Consider the following 19,841-nt stretch of genomic DNA (forward strand, 5'->3'; position numbering starts at 1 on the left):
AAACTGAGTGATATCAGACCAGGAATAAATAAGCACATCACTGTATAAATGAAAACTTAGTTCATTATGTTCATTAATAGTAAAATAGTTAAATAAGTTAAGCTTCGTCTATACTGTGGAGTACTCTAAAACCAAAGCAGTTGGTGCGTGTATGTATGTGCAGACAAACACGTATACACACACTTGGAAACAGCTCCAAAGATGTATTGTTAAGTGCAAAAAAACAAACAAGAAGTAGGAAAGCACACGTATCTCACCTAGGTTCCTATACTATATGTACTCTCCTATAAAAAGACACTGCATCAGGGGCATAAAATGCTCACCTATGGTGTTTCCCTTGTATTTATGTTGGGTCCTGCAGCATATTCTCAATAGTGAGCTATGAGCAACAGTACCATGTATTATTTGTGAGCCAAGACATTTAGGAGCTAGTATGCTTCTACAGTCTCTCAGCAGCTGCAAGCCTCCATCACAGTGACACCACTAAAAGGTGGTGGCACCCCTGTTAACCAGGGTCCCCAAGTGAGCGTGTGGAGCAGGGCCTGCTGCACCACTAACTGCCATACAGACAGCCTCCAAGTGGTAACTCCTAAGTTCGAGAGTTAACTTAGAAACATTTTCTAAGTTAGAGAGGTAACTTTGGAGTTACCACTGGGAGGCTGTGTGTGTGGCAGTTAGTGTTAACTCTCCCAGTTAGTGCAGACACAGATAAACACATGAGGATGAAATTATTGGTAGGGGGTTGGAGGATTGTATACCATTATCTCTGTGAAGTGGAATAGCAGGAAGTGTGAGCATAAAGGATGCAGTTGCATTTTACTTGGATTATTTCTTTGTTGTCTGAATACTTTATGAAACTGTGTTTATATATAATTTTTGTTATCAGAATACTGGGATCAGTAAAATGCAGTTCTCCTAAAAAGTAGGTAATATACTAGCAGTTTGCTTCAAAATTAACTTTACCCTTGCTAGAGGAGTATTATGGTTGCTACTCTTTTTCTTTTCTTCAGGGATTTAGATGAATAGTAAGTTGATACAATGAAACAGCTATTTTTGTTTTAATTCATGCATGAAATGTAAATCTCTAAAGTAAAAGTCTTCTGTTGGTGTCTTTATGAAGAGTATAATTTATAGTGTATGATGTGCAGTGCATTATTTTCTAATATTCTATCTTTTGCAAACTACCTCATGATTTTTTGCTTTATCCAAGATGCCCACTATATTGTTACTTTTTTTTTTTTGAGATGAGTCTCTCTGTCACCAGGCTGGAGTGCAATGGTGTGATCTTGGCTCACTGCAACCTCCACTTCCTGGGTTCAAGCAATTCCCCTGCCTCAGCCTCCTGAGTAGTTGGGACTACAGGCGTGAAACACCATGCCCGGTTAATTTTTTGTATTTCAGTAGAGACGGGGTTTCACCATGTTGGCCAGGATGGTCTCGATCTCCTGACCTTGTGATCCACCTGTCCCGGCCTCCCAAAGTGCTGGGATTACAGGCGTGAGCCACCACACCCGGCCTGTTCCTTTTTTTACTTAACTGTTTTCTATAAAATTACTTAAAAGAATTAATTTAAAACAAAAACTTTGGACCTAAAATGAAAAGCCAGCATCTCTTGACATAAATATAAGATTTATCTTATATTCATAAAACTGAATATAGTAAAAATTAAGTAATACTTATGAGATATAGCTAGCTGCATTTGCTTAAAAAGACCCAGTCCTAAGACCTGCCTTCTCTTAAAAAGTGAAATTATTCTTCAATAGAACGTTGGTTAAGCTTAAGAAGGCTTCAGTTAACATACTGAGGATTGTAGAACCATATATTTCATGGGGATATCCAAACCTGAAGTCAGCAAATGAACTAATCTACAAGCGTGGTTATGGCCAAATCAATAAGATGCAAATTGCCTTGACAGATAACATTTTGGTTGGTCAATCTCTTGGTTGAGCATCATCTGCCTGGATGGCATCAACCAAGATATGCCACATCTTGGCATCAACCAAATATGGCATCATCTGCCTGGAGGATTTAATTCATGAGATCTATACAGTTGGAAAGCACTTCAAAGAAGCAAATAACTTCCTGGGGCCCTTCAAATTAACTTCTTCAGGAGTTGGAATGAAGAAAAACACCGCCCATTTTGTAAAAGGTAGAGATGCTGGCAACAGGGAAGACCAGACAAACAGTCTTGTTAAATGGATGAGCTAAGGTGTATCCCATGATTATTTTTGTAACCTAGTCAATTACTAAAATGACTGCTTTCAAATTGAAAAAAAAAAGTGAAATTAGTAATTGTTATAGATGATAAATGCTGAGACCTTGTCCTTGAAAAAACAGAATGATTTTAAAGAGAATTGAAAATGGGCTGGGTGCAGTGGTTCATGCCTGTAATCCCAGCACTTTGGGAGGCCGAGGCCCGCAGATCATGAGGTCAGGAGATGAAGACCATCCTGCCCAACATGGTGAAACCCCGTCTCTACTAAAAGTACAAAAATTAATTGGGCATGGCAGCACACACCTGTGGTCCCAGCTACTCAGAAGGCTGAGACAGGGGAATTGCTTGAACCCGGGAGGCGGAGGCTGCAGTGAGCTGAGATCGTGCCACTACACTCCAGCATGGGTGACAAAGTGAGACTCCGTCTCAAAAAGAAAATGGAGTTAAGTTTTTAGTATATGATTTATTGTTACTTAATGTCTTGCCTTTGTACTACCAATATCATTATTCCCATATTTGGGGAAACACTGGTATTGTGGGAGGAATTCTAGGATTAGAGTCAGAAGATCTGGAATCACTGCCAGCTGACACCATGTCTTTGAGTTGTCATTGTATCTTTGTACTTATGTCACTATTTATAAAATGGAGATAAAAATGCCTACCATTTTTACTTCACCTTAGGATTTTTGCAAAGATCAAATGAAATATTATTGCATATCACTATTAATAATAGTATTAGCACTGGTTTAATAATCATGTATAAGTAAGAAGTTCTGCTATTTAGACTATAGTGCTTTGGCTGCAAACAAATAATTCATTCTTGTAATTTCCAGTTCTATACCCTGAAAGAACCAACATCTTTATTTAACTCTCCTGTAAATATGCATAATATCAATAGACACCGGGAGTAAGTATGAATCTGTATCTATGTATTCACAGCAGAAAATGCATTTAAAGTACATATTCTTATGGTCTCTCTAGAGTTGCCAAACTTAATTTTCTGTAGTTAGATATTTTGATGTGCTGCATACATTTATTGATATTTTATGTTTCTGTAGTTTCATTTATTATTAGAAAGACTAGAGGAGCCTCCTGTTACAAAGAACTCTCCTAATACTGCAGTAAGCTTGACATCTTTAGCTCATTTGCTCTTTCTGGTCACCACAGTATTATTTAGTAAATGCTTTTCCCAATAAATTATTACTTAGTTTAGTAGAATCTTAGCATTGGTAGGCTCTGCTAGGACCCAAGGGAAATAATGCTTAAGACAGTGTTATAATCCTGATAAAATGTTACTCACTTTGTAAGAAGTAATGGTTGCTATGTTCCTTTGGATTCACAAAAATAGGTTTATGTATTTTATGTAATATCTATCCTGTTTTGTCACTGAGAAATTATTCTAAACTAAATCTTTCCTGAGTAACATTCCTGCTCCCAGACACACTCCCCCCTCGCCTTTGAAACCTGCTTTACTTCTTCCAAGTAGCTTCTGCTCTTTGATGCCAGTCTATTTTGGGAGAAATAAATGGTAGGCATCTAGGGATGATTTATTGAACTAATTCACTTCCATTTAATTCCTCCTTTCTCAGATGGTCACAAGGTCAAGAGAGCCAGGACCCTACTGCTATGTTAGCCTTCATATTATTCTTCTCAAGAAGTTCAAGCATAACACTATTACACTTATGCTGTCCTCACAAGTTAGAGTTGCCTATAGCAATCATGTAGTTTTAGTAAATAATTCCTATAAAGCATAAGTTTCATGTTTAACTGCAACCCTGTATAAGAAGCAGGCTTTTGATGTTTATTGGATTTGAACCTGCTGGAAGCATCTGTTAAAGTCTAATGAAAGAAAACTATATCCAAAGAGCTAAGACTTTCTGAAAAACAGAAGAAGCTACACAGTTTATAAGTGATAGGGTCATCTACCACAGGGGCAATGAGTGAATTTATAATGTAAAGAAACAAATTCTGTTTTCTACATAAAATGAATTCTGTCATTTAAATTAACAATACACTATTTTCTAATCTTTGACATTCATCACCTTCTTTGACATGGAAGGGCTACCATTCCTAGAAGATTCACAGCAACTTTGTAATTAACATTGAATATGCAAGGAAGTCCTTTGTAAATTAATGTTAAAGATCCAGGGAAGCTCCTGGCTCTTGCTCAATAAACACAGTGAGAGAGAATTTAAGTAATATTTTTTCCAACCCCCTTAACCATGCTTTTTGTTCTCTGTGATCCTGTGCTCATGAAGTATAAACATCCTTACCAACAAATTATACCAAACATTCATAATACTTGTAGAACTTGTTTTTGGCAAGATTTATTAAATAGCCTGTGACTTATTTTATTTTATTTTACTTTATTTTTGAGACAGGGTCTTGCTCTGTTGACCAGGCTGGAGTGCAGTGGCACAATCATGGCTCACTGCAGTCTCAACCTCCCAGGCTAAAGCAATCCTCCTGCCTTGGTCTCCTGAGTAGCTAGGACTACAGGTGGGTGTCACCATGTCCAGCTAATTTTTTATTTTTTGTAGAGGCAGGGTCTCCCTACGTTGTTTAGGCTGGTCTTAAACTCCTGGGCTCCAGTAATCCACCCATCTTGGCCTCCGAAAGTTCTTGCAATTTATTTTACATTTTTTTTTTTTTCCTAAAGAAACAAGGTCTCACTATGTTGCTCAGGCTGGTCTTGAACTCCTGGGCTCAAGCAGTCCTCCCGCCTCAGCCTCCCAAAGTGTTGGAATGAGCCATTGTGCCTGGTGCCTACTTTTAACCAAGACTGAAAAAGCTGCTTTCAGGTTTATGATTTCTATTTTCATAACCCTTGCTTACAGAGAAAATCAGTTTTTCCCGTATGCTTTTTCTTTTCTTGTGTCTTCCCTTCTAGCATATCTGTACCGTGCTTTCGACTTTTTTACTTCTCTTTCCTCAATTGCTTCATTTCCCTATGGTTTTACTGGGCCAGAAATACCGACTGAGTTCTATTCCTTCTCTTTTCTCACAAGGTTACTTTTGTAATTAACCTCCCTGCTGCTACTCTGGATGTCTTACTTCTCCACTGTCCTTTTATTAATAGCTGTTATAATGTGGGTCCTTTTTCCTTCTGTTTCACATTTAGTCAGTCACATAGCAGCCTCTACCGTAACTGTTCTAATATCCCATGTTTTTAATCTGCTAAGAACTCTCCTATTTCTTGTAGGTCTATTAAAATGATCTTAATACAGTTTTTGACATTTCTGAAAACTAAGATTTGAAATGTTTGGTGCCAACCAAATGTGTAAGAAATGCTCTTCTGTGTGAAAGGCAATGAAGGCCTTGACATAATAAAGAAATTTTTACAAAGAGACTAGTATTGTTCTTAGCTGACTAATAAGCTTAACAATTATAAATGAACTCATTTACTGTTGAAAAGGATTTCTGTTTTGAGGTGTGATTCATTTTATTTTTCTTGAAGCACATCCGAAATAACATATTGTATAAATTTGTCCTCAAAATATACTAATTGATTCTGTTGAGCTAGCACATTTTCCTGTGGCATATAATTTGTTTTGGTATTCACTTTTTTTAAAATAATACAAATTACAAAAAAAGTACACAAAATTAGCAAATGTGTTTGTAATAGAATATTTGAATAGTAATATGAGGTGCTTCCATATATTTAAATATGCATCAGTAAGAGAGTGTTAAGTTTTTTAATTCATCTAGTGTTTATGAATGTAAATACATCATGCTTATATTTATATTTGGGGGATAATTTTTTTCCCCTTCAGTTGACAGAATAAATTCTGGTACAGAATGTTATTACAGTCAGACTTCATTGCTGCCAACATATTGATGTGTACTAGGTAACCATTTAAAAATTAACTCAAGGTCATTTTAAACCTGACATCGTCAGGTCATTTTAATTCATTGAACACTTAATTATTGAAATTGCAGATTATTCCTGCTAATTCCACCTTTGTTCTTCTCTTTTCAGTTCACATTTTGCCCATTTCACTGTTTTTTTAAATTTTAAAGTAGTGAAAAATATTTGTTTATTCTCTTTGGAAATATTTCTGGGAATTTATTTTGGGAAAGGCAATGAAATTGAGATGATTAATTTCATAGAGAGTTTATTTAATTATCTCTTCTCTAAGTGCTTAGATAGTACAAATAGTAAATGTGTCAGTTTAAAGACTTCACAAAGATGGGTAGAAAATAAAATTATTGGGGATGGTAATGAAATGACTACAAAATGCTGGTTTCCCCATCTCTTTTAGAAATGCTAACCTGAATAGTTCCTGCACTAAGATAATGGCAACTAAAATAGAAAATAAGCTTGTAATAGATAACTTAGTAAATATTTGAACAAAAATTAATGTTTAACATAGTAGCAACTAATATTTGAACAATTTGAATCACATTTGATCATTTTAGAAAGAGAAAATAGCATGCAACTTTACTTTAAAATTTCACCTTTGGTTTTTAATGATACACTAATGGTATTAAAAGTGATCATATCAGTTCACTTTGAAAAACTAAACATTTTTTTCATTATTTAAAAAAATACACATCCCCATTTAGAAGATTCTACCAATTTTATAATATTCTCTGGGCATTGTTTGTTATTGAATAATTATTAAATATAGTGTGTTTGCCCTGTGCTCAACTCTGGGAACATACCAACAAATATAAAAAATGTTGCTGCTCTATATGTGCACTTGGGCCAGGGCTAGGGATGGGCTGGAATTCTCTTATTCTCATTTCCCATCCTGTGTCTGGGTGTATACATCCTGATAGACTGGCTCTGTGGTCACAGTTCTCTTCCTGGACCTGACTGACTTTACTTTGGGTAGAAGAGAGCATATCTATGGCTTTCCAATCCACCTTTACTATTATAACAAAGGCAGAGTCTCACTGCCTAAACAGCAACAATAACAACAACAAAACAAATAACAAACTCTAAACTAAAAACTAGGGTAAAGAAAAGGTTCTTGAGGGTCTTAACTTCTTAACTTCTCACTGGTAGAATGAGATATGTATACATAAGATACTTTCCCTTTTTTGGTTCCTCTTTTCATTGTCTGCCCTTTTTGAATCCCTCTTTGCTTCCTCCATTATCTTTTACCTTTGAAAAAAATCCCTTCTCAAATTACAAGCGGTATGCCCAATTCCATTTCTTACTTTCACCAAATCGTTTCAAGGGTCTCGTAGGCCCAGATTAAAGGATGGCAGAAAAACCATGCATACCAGATGATATGGTTTGGCTCTGTGTCCCTACTCAAATCTCACCTTGAATTGTAATAATCCCCATGTGTCAAGGGTGGGACCGGGTGGAGAGAATTGAATCATGGGAGCAGTTTCCCCCATGCTGTTCCCATGATAGTGAGTGAGTTCTCATGAGATCTGATGGTTTTATAAGGGGCTTTCCCCTTCGCTTGGCATTCTTTCTTCTTCCTGCCATCATGTGAAGAAGGACTTGTGTTTGCTTCCCCTTCTGCCATGATTGGAAGTTTTCTGAGGCCTCCCAAGCCCTGTGGAACTGTGATTTAATTAAACCTCTTTCCTTTATAAATTACCCAGTCTCAGGTATTTTTTCATAGCAGTGTGAGAATGAACTGATACACTGGATAATAATAAAAATGGTGTTACCGCCAAAATATGCTGTAATTCAGTATTTTCACTATTTAATTTGGTCTTCCATTCACTTTGTCAATTCGTTAACTTGGTAGGTAGTGTAAAGAATTATGCCCTATTTTTACGTTGTACTGTAAAGTCTCCATGTGATCAAGAGACGTATTTATATATTGCTGTCCTAGACAAGTTAGCCAGCATCTATCCAGATTTCTTTTCCAAGATTCTTGACATTTTCCCAGTTTCATTTCTACTTTAATTATAGAATCTCATGATTTTAAGGGACCCTTGATGAACATTTATTGTGCATATTTATGGCTGAAACCAAATGGGATCTAAAGATGAAGTTTTCACAGACATAAAGACAAGACTCTTGTTTATGAAGTATTTCATAATGTCACCAACTATTCAAGATGTATTATAATTGTCATACAGACCTAAACCATGATTCGTATCTAAACTTAATTGCTTTGGATCCTCACAGTAACTCTTTTGATAGATTAGATATCATTTTTATTTTATACACAAGGAAATCATTGCTTAAAGAAATAACTGACTACCCTAATATCCAGTATCAGCACAAGAACCTCTTAATTTCAAATTAACCAATCTTTCCACCTCACTGTATTGGCCACCATGAAGGAAACCAGTTGAGAATCTGAATTAGTACTAAGCTATGTGCTACCACCTGTGTATTCATAAATCCTGAGAGCAAAATGAAAGAAATAGTCTCTTGTGGGATAAAATAAGTTACAGAAGACCTTTTAGAGAAACTCATTTTTAAAATATATATTATAGTTGTTCATATTTCGGGGATACATGTGTTATTTTGATACACATATGCAATATGTACTGAACCAGTCAGTGTAGTTGGGATATCCATCACCTCAAACATGTATCTTTTCTTGGTATTAGGAACATTACAATTCTTCTGGCTATTTTGAAATATATAATAAATTATTGTTAACTACAATTTCCCTACTATACTACCAAATACTAGAACTTACTACTTTTATCTAACTGTATTTTTGTATCCATTAACCAACTTCTCTTCATCCTCACTTCCTCATTTCCCTTCCCAGCCTCCGGTGAAATTCAGTTGTAATATAAGCTATTAAATAAAAATTCTCTCTAAATACTGCTTTCCTGCGTGCCACACATTTTATGTTGTGTTTTTATTATCTTTAAATTCAAAATATGTTCTAATTTCTCTTGTAATTGTAACTGCAAAAATAAAAATATTATGTTGTTTAAAAATTTAGAAAAGTAGAGACTCTAAATTTTTAATTAGGCCTCAGAGGAAATAGTGGATTTCTATTGGTTGATGAGATAATTTATGTAGAGAAAACAATATAAGCGATGAGAAGGTAGCAAGAATGTACAAGATTTTAATGGATGATTATAAAGGAGCAGAGAGGCTATGTTTGAAAATATCTATCAAGGTTTACATATTATTAATGAAATGATTTTGTGTCCTGGTTATTTTGTTTTTATCTAAAATGTGATTGGGATGCACTTAATAATTTAAACAGAGGCATTATATTATGAAAAAAGTGAGTATTTTTGAAAGTGCCAAAGATCTGTCTCCTACTATTAAATATAATATTTGTATTTTTTTTCTATAGATGCTTTGTCAGGTTAAGTAAATTTCTATCCTTAGCTTACTGAGTGTGTGTGTGTGTGTGTGTGTGCATGTGTGTATGTATGTGTGTGTTTAATCATGAATGGACGTTGAGTTTTGTCAAATGCTTTTCTGGCATTTATTGAGGTGATCATGTGTTTTTTTCTTTTATATTGTAAATATGGTGGATTGTATTTGTGGGTTTTTAAATATTAAACTGGCATTGCATTCTTGGGTTAAACCCTACCTGATTATGATTTATTGTCCTGTAAATATATTATTAGATTAGAACTACTTATATTTTGTTAAAGATTTTTGCATTTAGGTTTATGAGAGACATTAGTTTGTAGTATTCTTTTCTTGTAATGTCTTTTCTAGTTTGGGTCTCACTTTTAGGCTAGCCTCATAAAAACAGTTGGGAGAGGTTCTGTTTTCTCTGTTTTTTAAAACATTTGTGTTAGATTGGCAATTTTTTTCTTCTTGACATGTTTCCTACAGTTTACCAGTGAAACCATCAGGGCCTGGAGTTTCCTCTGCGGGAATAAATTCAAGTTTACATATATGATTTGGGATTGGGTATTTTGGGGCCAGTTTTGGTCATTTGGGCCTTATATAAACTTTGTCCATTTCATCTTAGTTGTTGAATTTATTGACACTACGTTGTCTTTATTATCACCTTTTTAAAGATGTATAGTGACGTTTCCCCTTTCATCCTTGCATTTGTAATTCATGTCTTCTTTTTCTCTTTGATAAGTCTACCTTGCTGTTTCTTGTTTCAATTATTTTTTTCTGTTTTCATATTTTTATTTCTTTTATTAACTTCTTTCCTTCTTTCCTTCCTTCCTTCCTTCCACTTATTCTAGATTTGATATATTCTTCAATTTTTAACACAAAGTGGAAACTTAGGTTATTGCCTTAGATTTTTTTCCCCCTAATATATATATTTAAAGTTATAAATTTCCCTCTATGCGAGGCTCTGGCTGCACTCTGAAAATTATGATATATTTTCAGTAACATTCAATTCAATACATTGTCTAATTTCCCTTGTGATTTCTTCATGATATAAACCATAGATTATATTAATAAGTATATTGTTCGTTTTACAAATATGTTGGACTTTTTAAGATATCTTTTTGTCCTCGATTTCGAATTTAATGTTTTTGGTCAGAGAGCATGCTCTGTATTGTTTTAATACTTTCAAATTTGTTGGGACTTGTTTTATTCCTCATTTATTCCTGAACTTTCATGATGCATGTTCATGTGCATCAGAGCATGCCTGTTCTGCTGTTGTTACATAGATTATGACGTGAAAGTCCTTTTGGTTAAGTTGATTGATAATTTCTGTATTCTCAATGATTTTCTGTCTTTTTTGCATATCAACTATGGAAAAAAGAATGCTGAAGTCTCCAATTGTAACTGGATTTTTAAATTTTCTTCTTTCCCTTATATCAGTTTTTGCTTCATGTCTTCTGAAACTCTGTCTTTAGGAGCAAACACATGTAGGATTTATTATTTCTTGATATTTTTCTTAATGAAATATTTCTCTTTTTCTCTGGTAATATTCTTTGTCCTGAAGTCTACTTTGACTGATATTAATATAGCCAGTCCATTTTTTTCTTATAATTGGCATTTGCGAGATTTATCTCTTTACATCCTTTTATTTTTAACCTGTTTCTGTATATTTAAAGTGTATTTTGGTGGATAGCATATAGTTGGATCTCACCCATTTTTACCCACTCTGACAATTAGGATATGAATCTTGTAGATTCCAGGTAATTATTGATATGGTTGCATTTAATTCTAGTGTCTTGTTATTTGTTTTTTATTTGTCCCATCTGTTCTTTATTTCCTTTATTTTTGCTTTCTATGAGATTTATTCAGTGTTTTCTAGTATGACACTCTATCTTCATTATTTTTTTCTTTAGTATTCAAAGATTTTAAAAATATGTATTTATCAGTCTGTGTTCAACCAATAATTTACCACTAAATATATATGAATATTATAAAAGAGTATTTTCAATTCCCTCTTCTGTCCTTTGTGCTATTTTTGTCATTCCTGCATTTCACTTCTACATATGTTGTAAGCCCCACTAGGCATTGTTATTATTTTTGCTCTACATAGTCAGAAAAGTAAAAGATAAGAAAACAAAAAATCCCTATAACTTTTTACGGAAAAGTAAAAGATAAGAAAACAAAAAATCCCTATAACTTACCTGCAAATTTATTATTTCTGATGTTTCTCATTTCTTTATGTAGATCTCAGTTTCCATCTAGTATTCTTTTTCTTTAGTCTGAAGAACTTCTTTTGTCATTATCTTCATTGGCTGTCTGCTGGAGAAGTATTTTTGTTTGTCAGAAAAAGGATCCTCTCTTCATTTTTGAAGGCTATTTCACTGGTTATGGAAATTTAGTTTGAAATATTTTTTCTGTCACTACTTTAAAGCTGTTATTTTTTTGTCTTAGACTTGCATTATTTTTGACTGAAAAGTTTTCAGTCATTCTAATATTTGCTGCCTGGTATCTATCTTTTTTTGTCTGCTTAATTTTTTTCTCTTTATTACTGGGTCTAGCATATTAATTATAATGTACTTTGGTTTAATGTTCTTTATTCATTTTTTAAAATGTTTTTTGGTAGAGATGGGGTCTTGCTGTGTTGCCCTGGCTAGGCTTAAATTCCTAGCCTCAGTTGATCCTGCAACTTTGGCTTCTTTGTCTGTACATTGGTGATGTTCTTCTGTTCGTGTTTATCATTTCAATCAAATTTGGAAAAAGAGATCTACCACTCTTTATTCAGTATGTTTTCTGTTACTTCTCTGTCTGGGACTACTAAATACTCTCCCCTAGTTCATTGATACTTTATTTCTCATCATTTCTTTTTTGCCTCTGTTCTTCATGGTAGGTAGATTTTATTGCTAAGCTTTCATTTTAAGTGGTATACATTTTCATTGTATTATCTGCTTTTAATCCTAATCAGTGAAATTTTAATTTTACATATTGTATTTTCCTACTCTTCAAATAGTACTTGGTTCTCCTTTGTAGCTTCTTTCTTTTTTTCTTATCACGTTCATGTTTTCCCTTAAATCATAAGTCTATTCATAATAGCTGTTTTAAAGTTTCTGCCTGCTAGTTCATTTCTATCATTTCACGGTCTGTTTCTATTGATTGATTTTTCTCCTGATTACAGGTCACACTTCCCTGCTTCTTTATATGTCTAATTTTGTTATTTATTGTATGCTAGGCATTATGATTCTTATGGTATTGTAAGTCTGGATTTTGCTGTCTTCCTTTAAACATATTACATTTTGTTTTGGGTAGTCAGTTACACTGCTTGTAATTCAGATATTGTCAAGACTTGTTTTTTAGCTTCATTAGGATGAGCCTAAAGTTGTCTTTACTCTAGAGCTAGTACAGCCCTACTACTAAGGCTTTACCCCTTCTGGTATATCTACAGAATGCCCTAGGTGTTCACTACAGTCTTACCACTATGGGTAATCACATCTTAAACCATCTCTGCACCTTACACGTGTGCAGTTGAGAAAATGATGAGAGATTCTCTTGGGTCTGTTGCTGTCGTTTTCTCTGTTGCCTTCTCTAATACTCTGCTCCCACATTTCAGCTGCCATTAAACCTCCCCATTTCTTTATTTTATTTTATTTTATTATTATTATACTTTAAGTTTTAGGGTACATGTGCACAATGTGCAGGTTTGTTACATATGTATACATGTGCCATGCTGGTGTGCTGCACCCATTAACTCGTCACTTAGCATTAGGTATATCTCCTAATGCTATCACTCCCCCCTCCCCCTACCCCACAACAGTCCCCAGAGTGTGATGTTCCCCTTCCTGTGTCCATGTGTTCTCATTGTTCAATTCCCACCTATGAGTGAGAACATGCGGTGTTTGGTTTTTTGTCCTTGCGATAGTTTACTGAGAATGATGATTTCCAATTTCATCCATGTCCCTACAAAGGACATGAACTCATCATTTTTTATGGCTGCATAGTATTCCACGGTGTATATGTGCCACATTTTCTTAATCCAGTCTATCATTGCTGGACATTTGGGTTGGTTCCAAGTCTTTGCTATTGTGAATAGTGCCGCAATAAACATACGTGTGCATGTGTCTTTATATTTCTAATCTTTGTTTCCTTATCTCAGTGAGACCATCATTCTGTCCTAGTTTCTCTGTTCCTGTTCTGCAATGTGGAAAATGATTCTAGGTCAGAAGCCAGGATCATGGCAGGATTCACCTTGTTTGTGTCCATTCTCTTAAGGAACACCATCTTATGATGCCTTTTGTCACATGACTGAAAACATCATTTTACATGTTTTGTCAAGTTTTCTATTTGTTTCATGTGGCAGGGCATTTCCCGTAGTATTTACTCCAGCATGGCCTGAAGTGGAAGTCTTATAAACTTTCAATACGTTTTAATATGATGTGTAAGGTGCTTAATGTGTAAGGTGCAGAGAAGTTTAAGATGTGATCAGCCATAGTGGTAAGACCTTAAGTATGATTTTATGTTTAATATGATTTTAATATGTACATAATATATTAATTCATTTTCACTTAAAAAAATCAAAGAGCAATATAAATATGCAGAATAAAAGATGATAGTTTTTTCACCCCCTCACCTCTTTTCATGTCACTCAGCAGAGTTACCATTTTTAGAAGTTTGGTGTATATCCTTCTATTCTTGTTTATATGAATTTGTATACACATACGAACGTATATGCTGATATGTATATATATATGCACACACACATACGCACATTTTGTTTATGTTTATATATTCATAAATTTATTTTTGTAAACACAAAGCTAATCATACTGTAAGAATAAGTATTGTTCCACAACATACTTTTTAAACTTAGTAATATGTATTGGCAATCTTGCCTAAAATACATGTATATCTTACTTTATTCTTTTATATCAGCCATGTATTCTATGGAATGGTTGAACTAAAATTCACTTCATAATGTCAGATTTCATCATCATTAAGGTTTTCCTTTTTCTTATAAATTACGTATTTTTTGAAATTTTTTTGTACAGCAACTCTTCAGATATTGAGTTTTCTTGTTGAATAAATTCACAAAAATGTCAAATGATATGCCTGTTTATAAATTACCTTTAAATTGCCTAAAGAACCTATTTATATTACTACTAACTATATGTAAGCATGCTCGTTTTCTTAAAATATTGTCTTTAATTAATATAATCCCTTTGGTAATTTTTATAGTTCTAGAGAGTAAAAAGTAGTTTTCTTTACATTTGAAGTTATCTGATTATGTTTAATGTTGAGCTTTTAACATTTACATTTATTGTTCATCTATAATTTTAATTTTGTGACCCACCCACCTATGTTCTAACGTGTTTTAGTTCTTTTTTTATTGATTCATAGGGAGTATTTATATATGTGGGATACTATACCTCATTAAGTATGTTGCAAACTATGTATTCAATTATATGTCTAGATTTTGAACTTTGTTTATGTTGTTAGTTGTCCTAAACTGTCTTTGTTGTTGTTGTTATTGTTGTTGTTAGTTCAAATCTGACTGGCTTTTATGGCATCTGGCTCTTGAATGTTTCTAGGGAGGTTTCATCATTTCTAGTCTATAAATATTGGCATGATTTTATTTTATCCTATTCATTTTTATATTATTTAATTAAACAAGTATATGTTTGCATATTTACATATATATGTGCATACACACTTAAAAAAAAGATTTTAGTTTCTTGAGAACACTTCATTTTTCTAAAGCACCTTTAGTATTACTGCAAAATTAAGAGGAAGGTACAGAGATTTCCATAAAACGCCTCGCTTCACACATGAATAGCCTCTTCCATTATAAACATTCCCCACCAGAGAGGTACATTTGTTATAACTGATGAACCTACATTGACACATCATTATCACCCAAAGTCTAAAATTTATATTAGAGTTCATTCTTGGTGTTGTACATTCTATGGTTTTGAACAAATGTATAATGACATGTATCCACCATTACAGTATCATGCAGAGTAGTTTCACTGTTCTACAAATCCTGTGGGCCCTGCCTGTTCATCTCTCCTTTCCCCCAGTGGCTGGCAGCCACTGATCTTTTTGCTGTCTCGGTCATTTGGCCTTTTCCAGAATGTCGGATAGTTGAAATCCTACAGTATGTAACCTTTTCAGATTACCTTCTTTCACTTGGTCATACGCATTCAAGTTCTCTCATGTCATTTCATGGCTTGGTAGTTCATTTCTTTTCACTGCAGAATAATATTCCATTATTGGAATTAATGAAAACAATATTTCATTGTTTTGATGTGTAGTGCATTTTATTCTTCCATCCACCTTCTGAAGGACATCTTGGTTGTTACCAAGTTCTAGCAATTATGAATAAAGTTGTTATAAACGTGTTTGCCTGTTTTTGTGTATACGTAAGTTTACAACTCCTTGAGTAAATACCAGGGAACATGATTACTGGATCATATGACTAGATTATGTTTAGTGTTGTTAGAAACTACTAACGTGCCTTCCCAAGTGTCTACCATTTTCCATCCCTCCCAAAAATGAATGAGAGTTTCTATGTTTCTCACATCCCTGCTAGCATTTAGTATTATCAGTGTTCTGGATTTTGGCCATTCTAATTCAGCATTTTAGATTTTGGTATCTTATGATGGGAGAATATTTGCATATCCTTATTTGTCATCTGTATGAAGGTCTTTGGCCCTTTTAAAATCAGCTTGTTTATTTTCTTATTGTTGAGTTTTAAGAGCTCTTTGTAAATTTTGGATAACAATCCTTAATCAGATCAGTATTGCAAATATTCTTCCCCAGTTTGTGGCTTGTCTTTTCATTTTCTTCACAGTGTCTTTCAAAGTAGAAATTTTCCATTTAATGAAATCCTGCTTGTGAATTATTTGTTCCATGAATTACACCTTTGGTGTTATGTCTAAAAGGCATCACCAAACCCAAGGTTATCTAGATTTTCTACACATTTTTTAATAGGATTATCAATCTTTCTCAAAATTTTGGATGCTCATTTGTCTTCGGTTTTGCTTATTATATTTTTAACCTTGCAAACAGGTTTACAATTTTATTTAAAAGTATTTTTATCACTTCTGAATTTTGTAGTGAGGAAAATTTTTCATAATTCCAAGTAAAAAAGGAATATATTCCTTTTTTATTTTATGTCATAATGTTTCATACTTGAATGATCTTCAAATTTATTCTATATTGTTAAGTTTAGAAGCAAGGTTCAAAACAGTGTGTATAAAATGCTTTGTTTTTTCTTAGAATGAGGTGTGTATGTATTCACACGTGGGCACTTCTATACACATTCATATACATTTGCATGTATGTCTAAAAAGATATAGAGAAAAAGAAAGGCAATGAAAGGATAAACCTAAAAATAGTGAAAATGGTTACCTATGGGGGGTGTGGGGGGCAGTAAGTATGATAGAAGCAACAGGGATGAAAGGAGGATCATCTGTCCAAATATATTGCTTGTTTTATAGTTTTGGCTTTGGAACCACATAGATATTTCATGTAATCATAAAGCAAAATTAAATCAAAATTAAATACAGCAAATCCTAAAATTAAAAAGAAAATTAAATACATGAATTTAACTGTGTATCAAGCTGATGACTTATTTTAAGTGAATTTATAGTAATACAATTATACATCTCTAGGGGCATATATCTTAAGGGCAGAAAATTGAAGGAAACAATATTTGATAATCAAATATTAGTAATATGATATTTTTATTTTGAAACCATAAAATTTCATGATAAAGCAAATAAGTAATCATGTTAAAATCTCCAGTAACCAAAATTTGTATCATAAGAGCAAAGATGGACAAATACATCCAAGATATATTTAATTTGTATATATTTAAAATTCAATGAAAAAATTACTATGAATTTATGATATGTATTTTTATCCTTCAAAAAATATGTGTATTTCTAGCTTTGTTCAATGAAAAGACCTAGAAATATGAATAGCATCCTAGCAGCGAGCATTAATGGGTCCAAATTGTAGTCTTTGAATTCCATTTTCCACTAAGAAGAGCCAGGGCTTTTTTGAAGAAATGTCTGATTCCAGATCTTGAGTAGGAAATATGACATAAGCCTGAAGCATCTTGTTATAACAGAAAGTAGCAGAGTTAAGAAAGATGGTGAGGTTATGTCATAGGAACTAGTTAGAAGAGACTACCATTGGCCAACAGTGGGACAATTTTAGCAAGAAAAAAAGATTGCTAGGATTGAAAATCATTAAATATGTTCAAAAGCTGAGAATCATAAGGATACAAACAAAAACAAAATAAAAAACCACACCGATCACCTCTGGAGGGTACTGGGGGATAAGTCATTTTCAGTACTGTAATATAAAAAGAATCATGTACTTATCCTATTTTTCCCATAAAAACTTTATTTCAAAGTAACTAAATAATTAATGAGAGGAATTTATTCTTTATAGAAGGATTTTGCTAATAAATGAAGAAAGAATAATAGAATTAGACTACCACAAGTTTACAACCTTTATTATTTAACATAATATCTGTAGGAAATGATCATCAATGGCTACTAATATCCTCAGGCGAAACGTGGATAGGGAGCTGGCTACTATTAATAGATAGACCCAGGTGGCAACATATGACTCCACTAGTCAAACTTAACATTGCAGAGGGACAGCCAGTTGTTGTATGTCAACTGATATGGTACAATACTAAGTACACAACTTTTAAAAAATTGAACTTATTCAAGCCCCAACATATACCAGTTTATACAGCATACATGAAATAGAGGAACCTATTAAATGACATTTCAGGATGCTGTTTATCAGTCTAGATGCCAGAAATTCTCCAAGATAAATGACCCAGTTTCTTGAATAAGTAATAGGCGGGAAATAAAAAGGATGAAGGAACTTGGAGATTCAAAGAGAAAGAAAATATCAACCCAAATGCATTATTATGTAGACCATGTTTGGATCTTACTTTGAAAAAACCAATACTATAGTGATTGGACTCATCAGGGAAATTTTAACAATGACTGAGTTTTAGATGATGTTAAGGAATAGTTAATGTTTTATATATGATATTATTGTGTTCCAGCTAAAAACAATTCCTATCTCTTAGAAATACAAATGAAAATATTTACCAGTGAAATGATATAATCTCTGGAATTCCTTTGTTTTTTTGAGACAGAGTTTTGATCTTGTTGCCCAGGATGGAGTGCAATGGCACAATCTCGGCTCGCTGCAACCTCTGCCTCCTGGATTCAAGTGATTCTCCTGTCTCAGCCTCCCAAGCAGCTAGAATTACAGGCATGCACCACCATGCCTGGCTAATTTTGTATTTTTAGTAGAGACGGGGTTTCATCATGTTGGTCAGGAGACTGGTCTTGAACTCCTGACCTCAGGTGATCCAGCTGCCTTCACTTCCCAAAGTGCTGGGATTACAGGGGTGAGCCACCGCACCCGGCCTTCTGGAATTACTTTTAAATAATCCTGTGAAGGGAATAAATAGAAAAGATAATTTATCTTGGATGACAAGTACATAGGGTTATTACAGGATTTTTTACATATTTGAGTGTTTGAAATTTTCTATTATGAATTGTTCTTAATTTAAAAAAATCAGCTTATTAAAATTAAATTGGAATAGAATTTCATAAGTCACCAAAATAAGAACTTTCTTTTTTTTTTGAGACAGAATCTCACTCTGTCACCCAGGCTGGAGTGCAGTGGCACAATCTTGGCTCACTGCAACCTCTGCCTCCCAGGTTCAAGCAATTCTCCTGCCTCAGCCTCCCAAGTAACTGGGACTACAGGCGCATGCCGCCACACCCAGCTTACTTTTTGTATTTTAGTAAAGACGGGGTTTCACCGTGTTGCCCAGGCTGGTCTTGAACTCCTGAGCTCAGGCAATCTGCCCACTTTGGCCTCCTAGAGTGCTAGGATTACAGGAGTAAGCCACCGTGCCTGGCCAAGAACTTTCATAATTTTAAACCTGAACAGTTGAAATGTGTCTATACATTTATACCTGCAGGAATGTTACAGAATTTATTCAGCATAAATATTGTAGTTGCTCTGGAATCAGCACATGCTTATCTTGAAACCATGGCATGAATCTAATAGTTTTTCTTATCAGTCTTTCTCAAATTTATCAATAATACCAGATAAACCTTTGAGGTAGATCTAATGCTCTGTATTCTTCCTATCATACCTACCTCTTACCAAGGTCCTAATACTTGTTTTTCAGGTACAGCAGGTACAGACTGTGCAGCAGGTACAACATGTCTATCCCGCTCAGGTGCAGTATGTGGAAGGAAGCGATACTGTCTATACCAATGGAGCAATGTAAGTTTATATGTGGAAGTCTTTTTAATTCCCCAACTCAGAGAAAAA

At 34.0% G+C, this 19,841-nt stretch overlaps 1 protein-coding gene across 12 annotated transcripts in view; it reads left to right on the forward strand.

Moving 5' to 3' along the window:
* Window positions 1-19,841, forward strand: part of RFX3 (regulatory factor X3) — a 308,074-nt gene that overhangs the window by 159,057 nt on the left and 129,176 nt on the right. For all 12 annotated transcript variants that reach the window (XM_063594035.1, XM_008976997.4, XM_055092194.2 and 9 more), the window contains one exon: window positions 19,696-19,793. In XM_063594035.1, coding sequence (XP_063450105.1) covers window positions 19,696-19,793 — 98 coding nt within the window. The remainder of the gene's footprint in view (window positions 1-19,695; window positions 19,794-19,841) is intronic.

Source organism: Pan paniscus, chromosome 11 (assembly GCF_029289425.2).
Source record: "Pan paniscus chromosome 11, NHGRI_mPanPan1-v2.0_pri, whole genome shotgun sequence".
Classification (NCBI taxonomy): domain Eukaryota; kingdom Metazoa; phylum Chordata; class Mammalia; order Primates; family Hominidae; genus Pan; species Pan paniscus.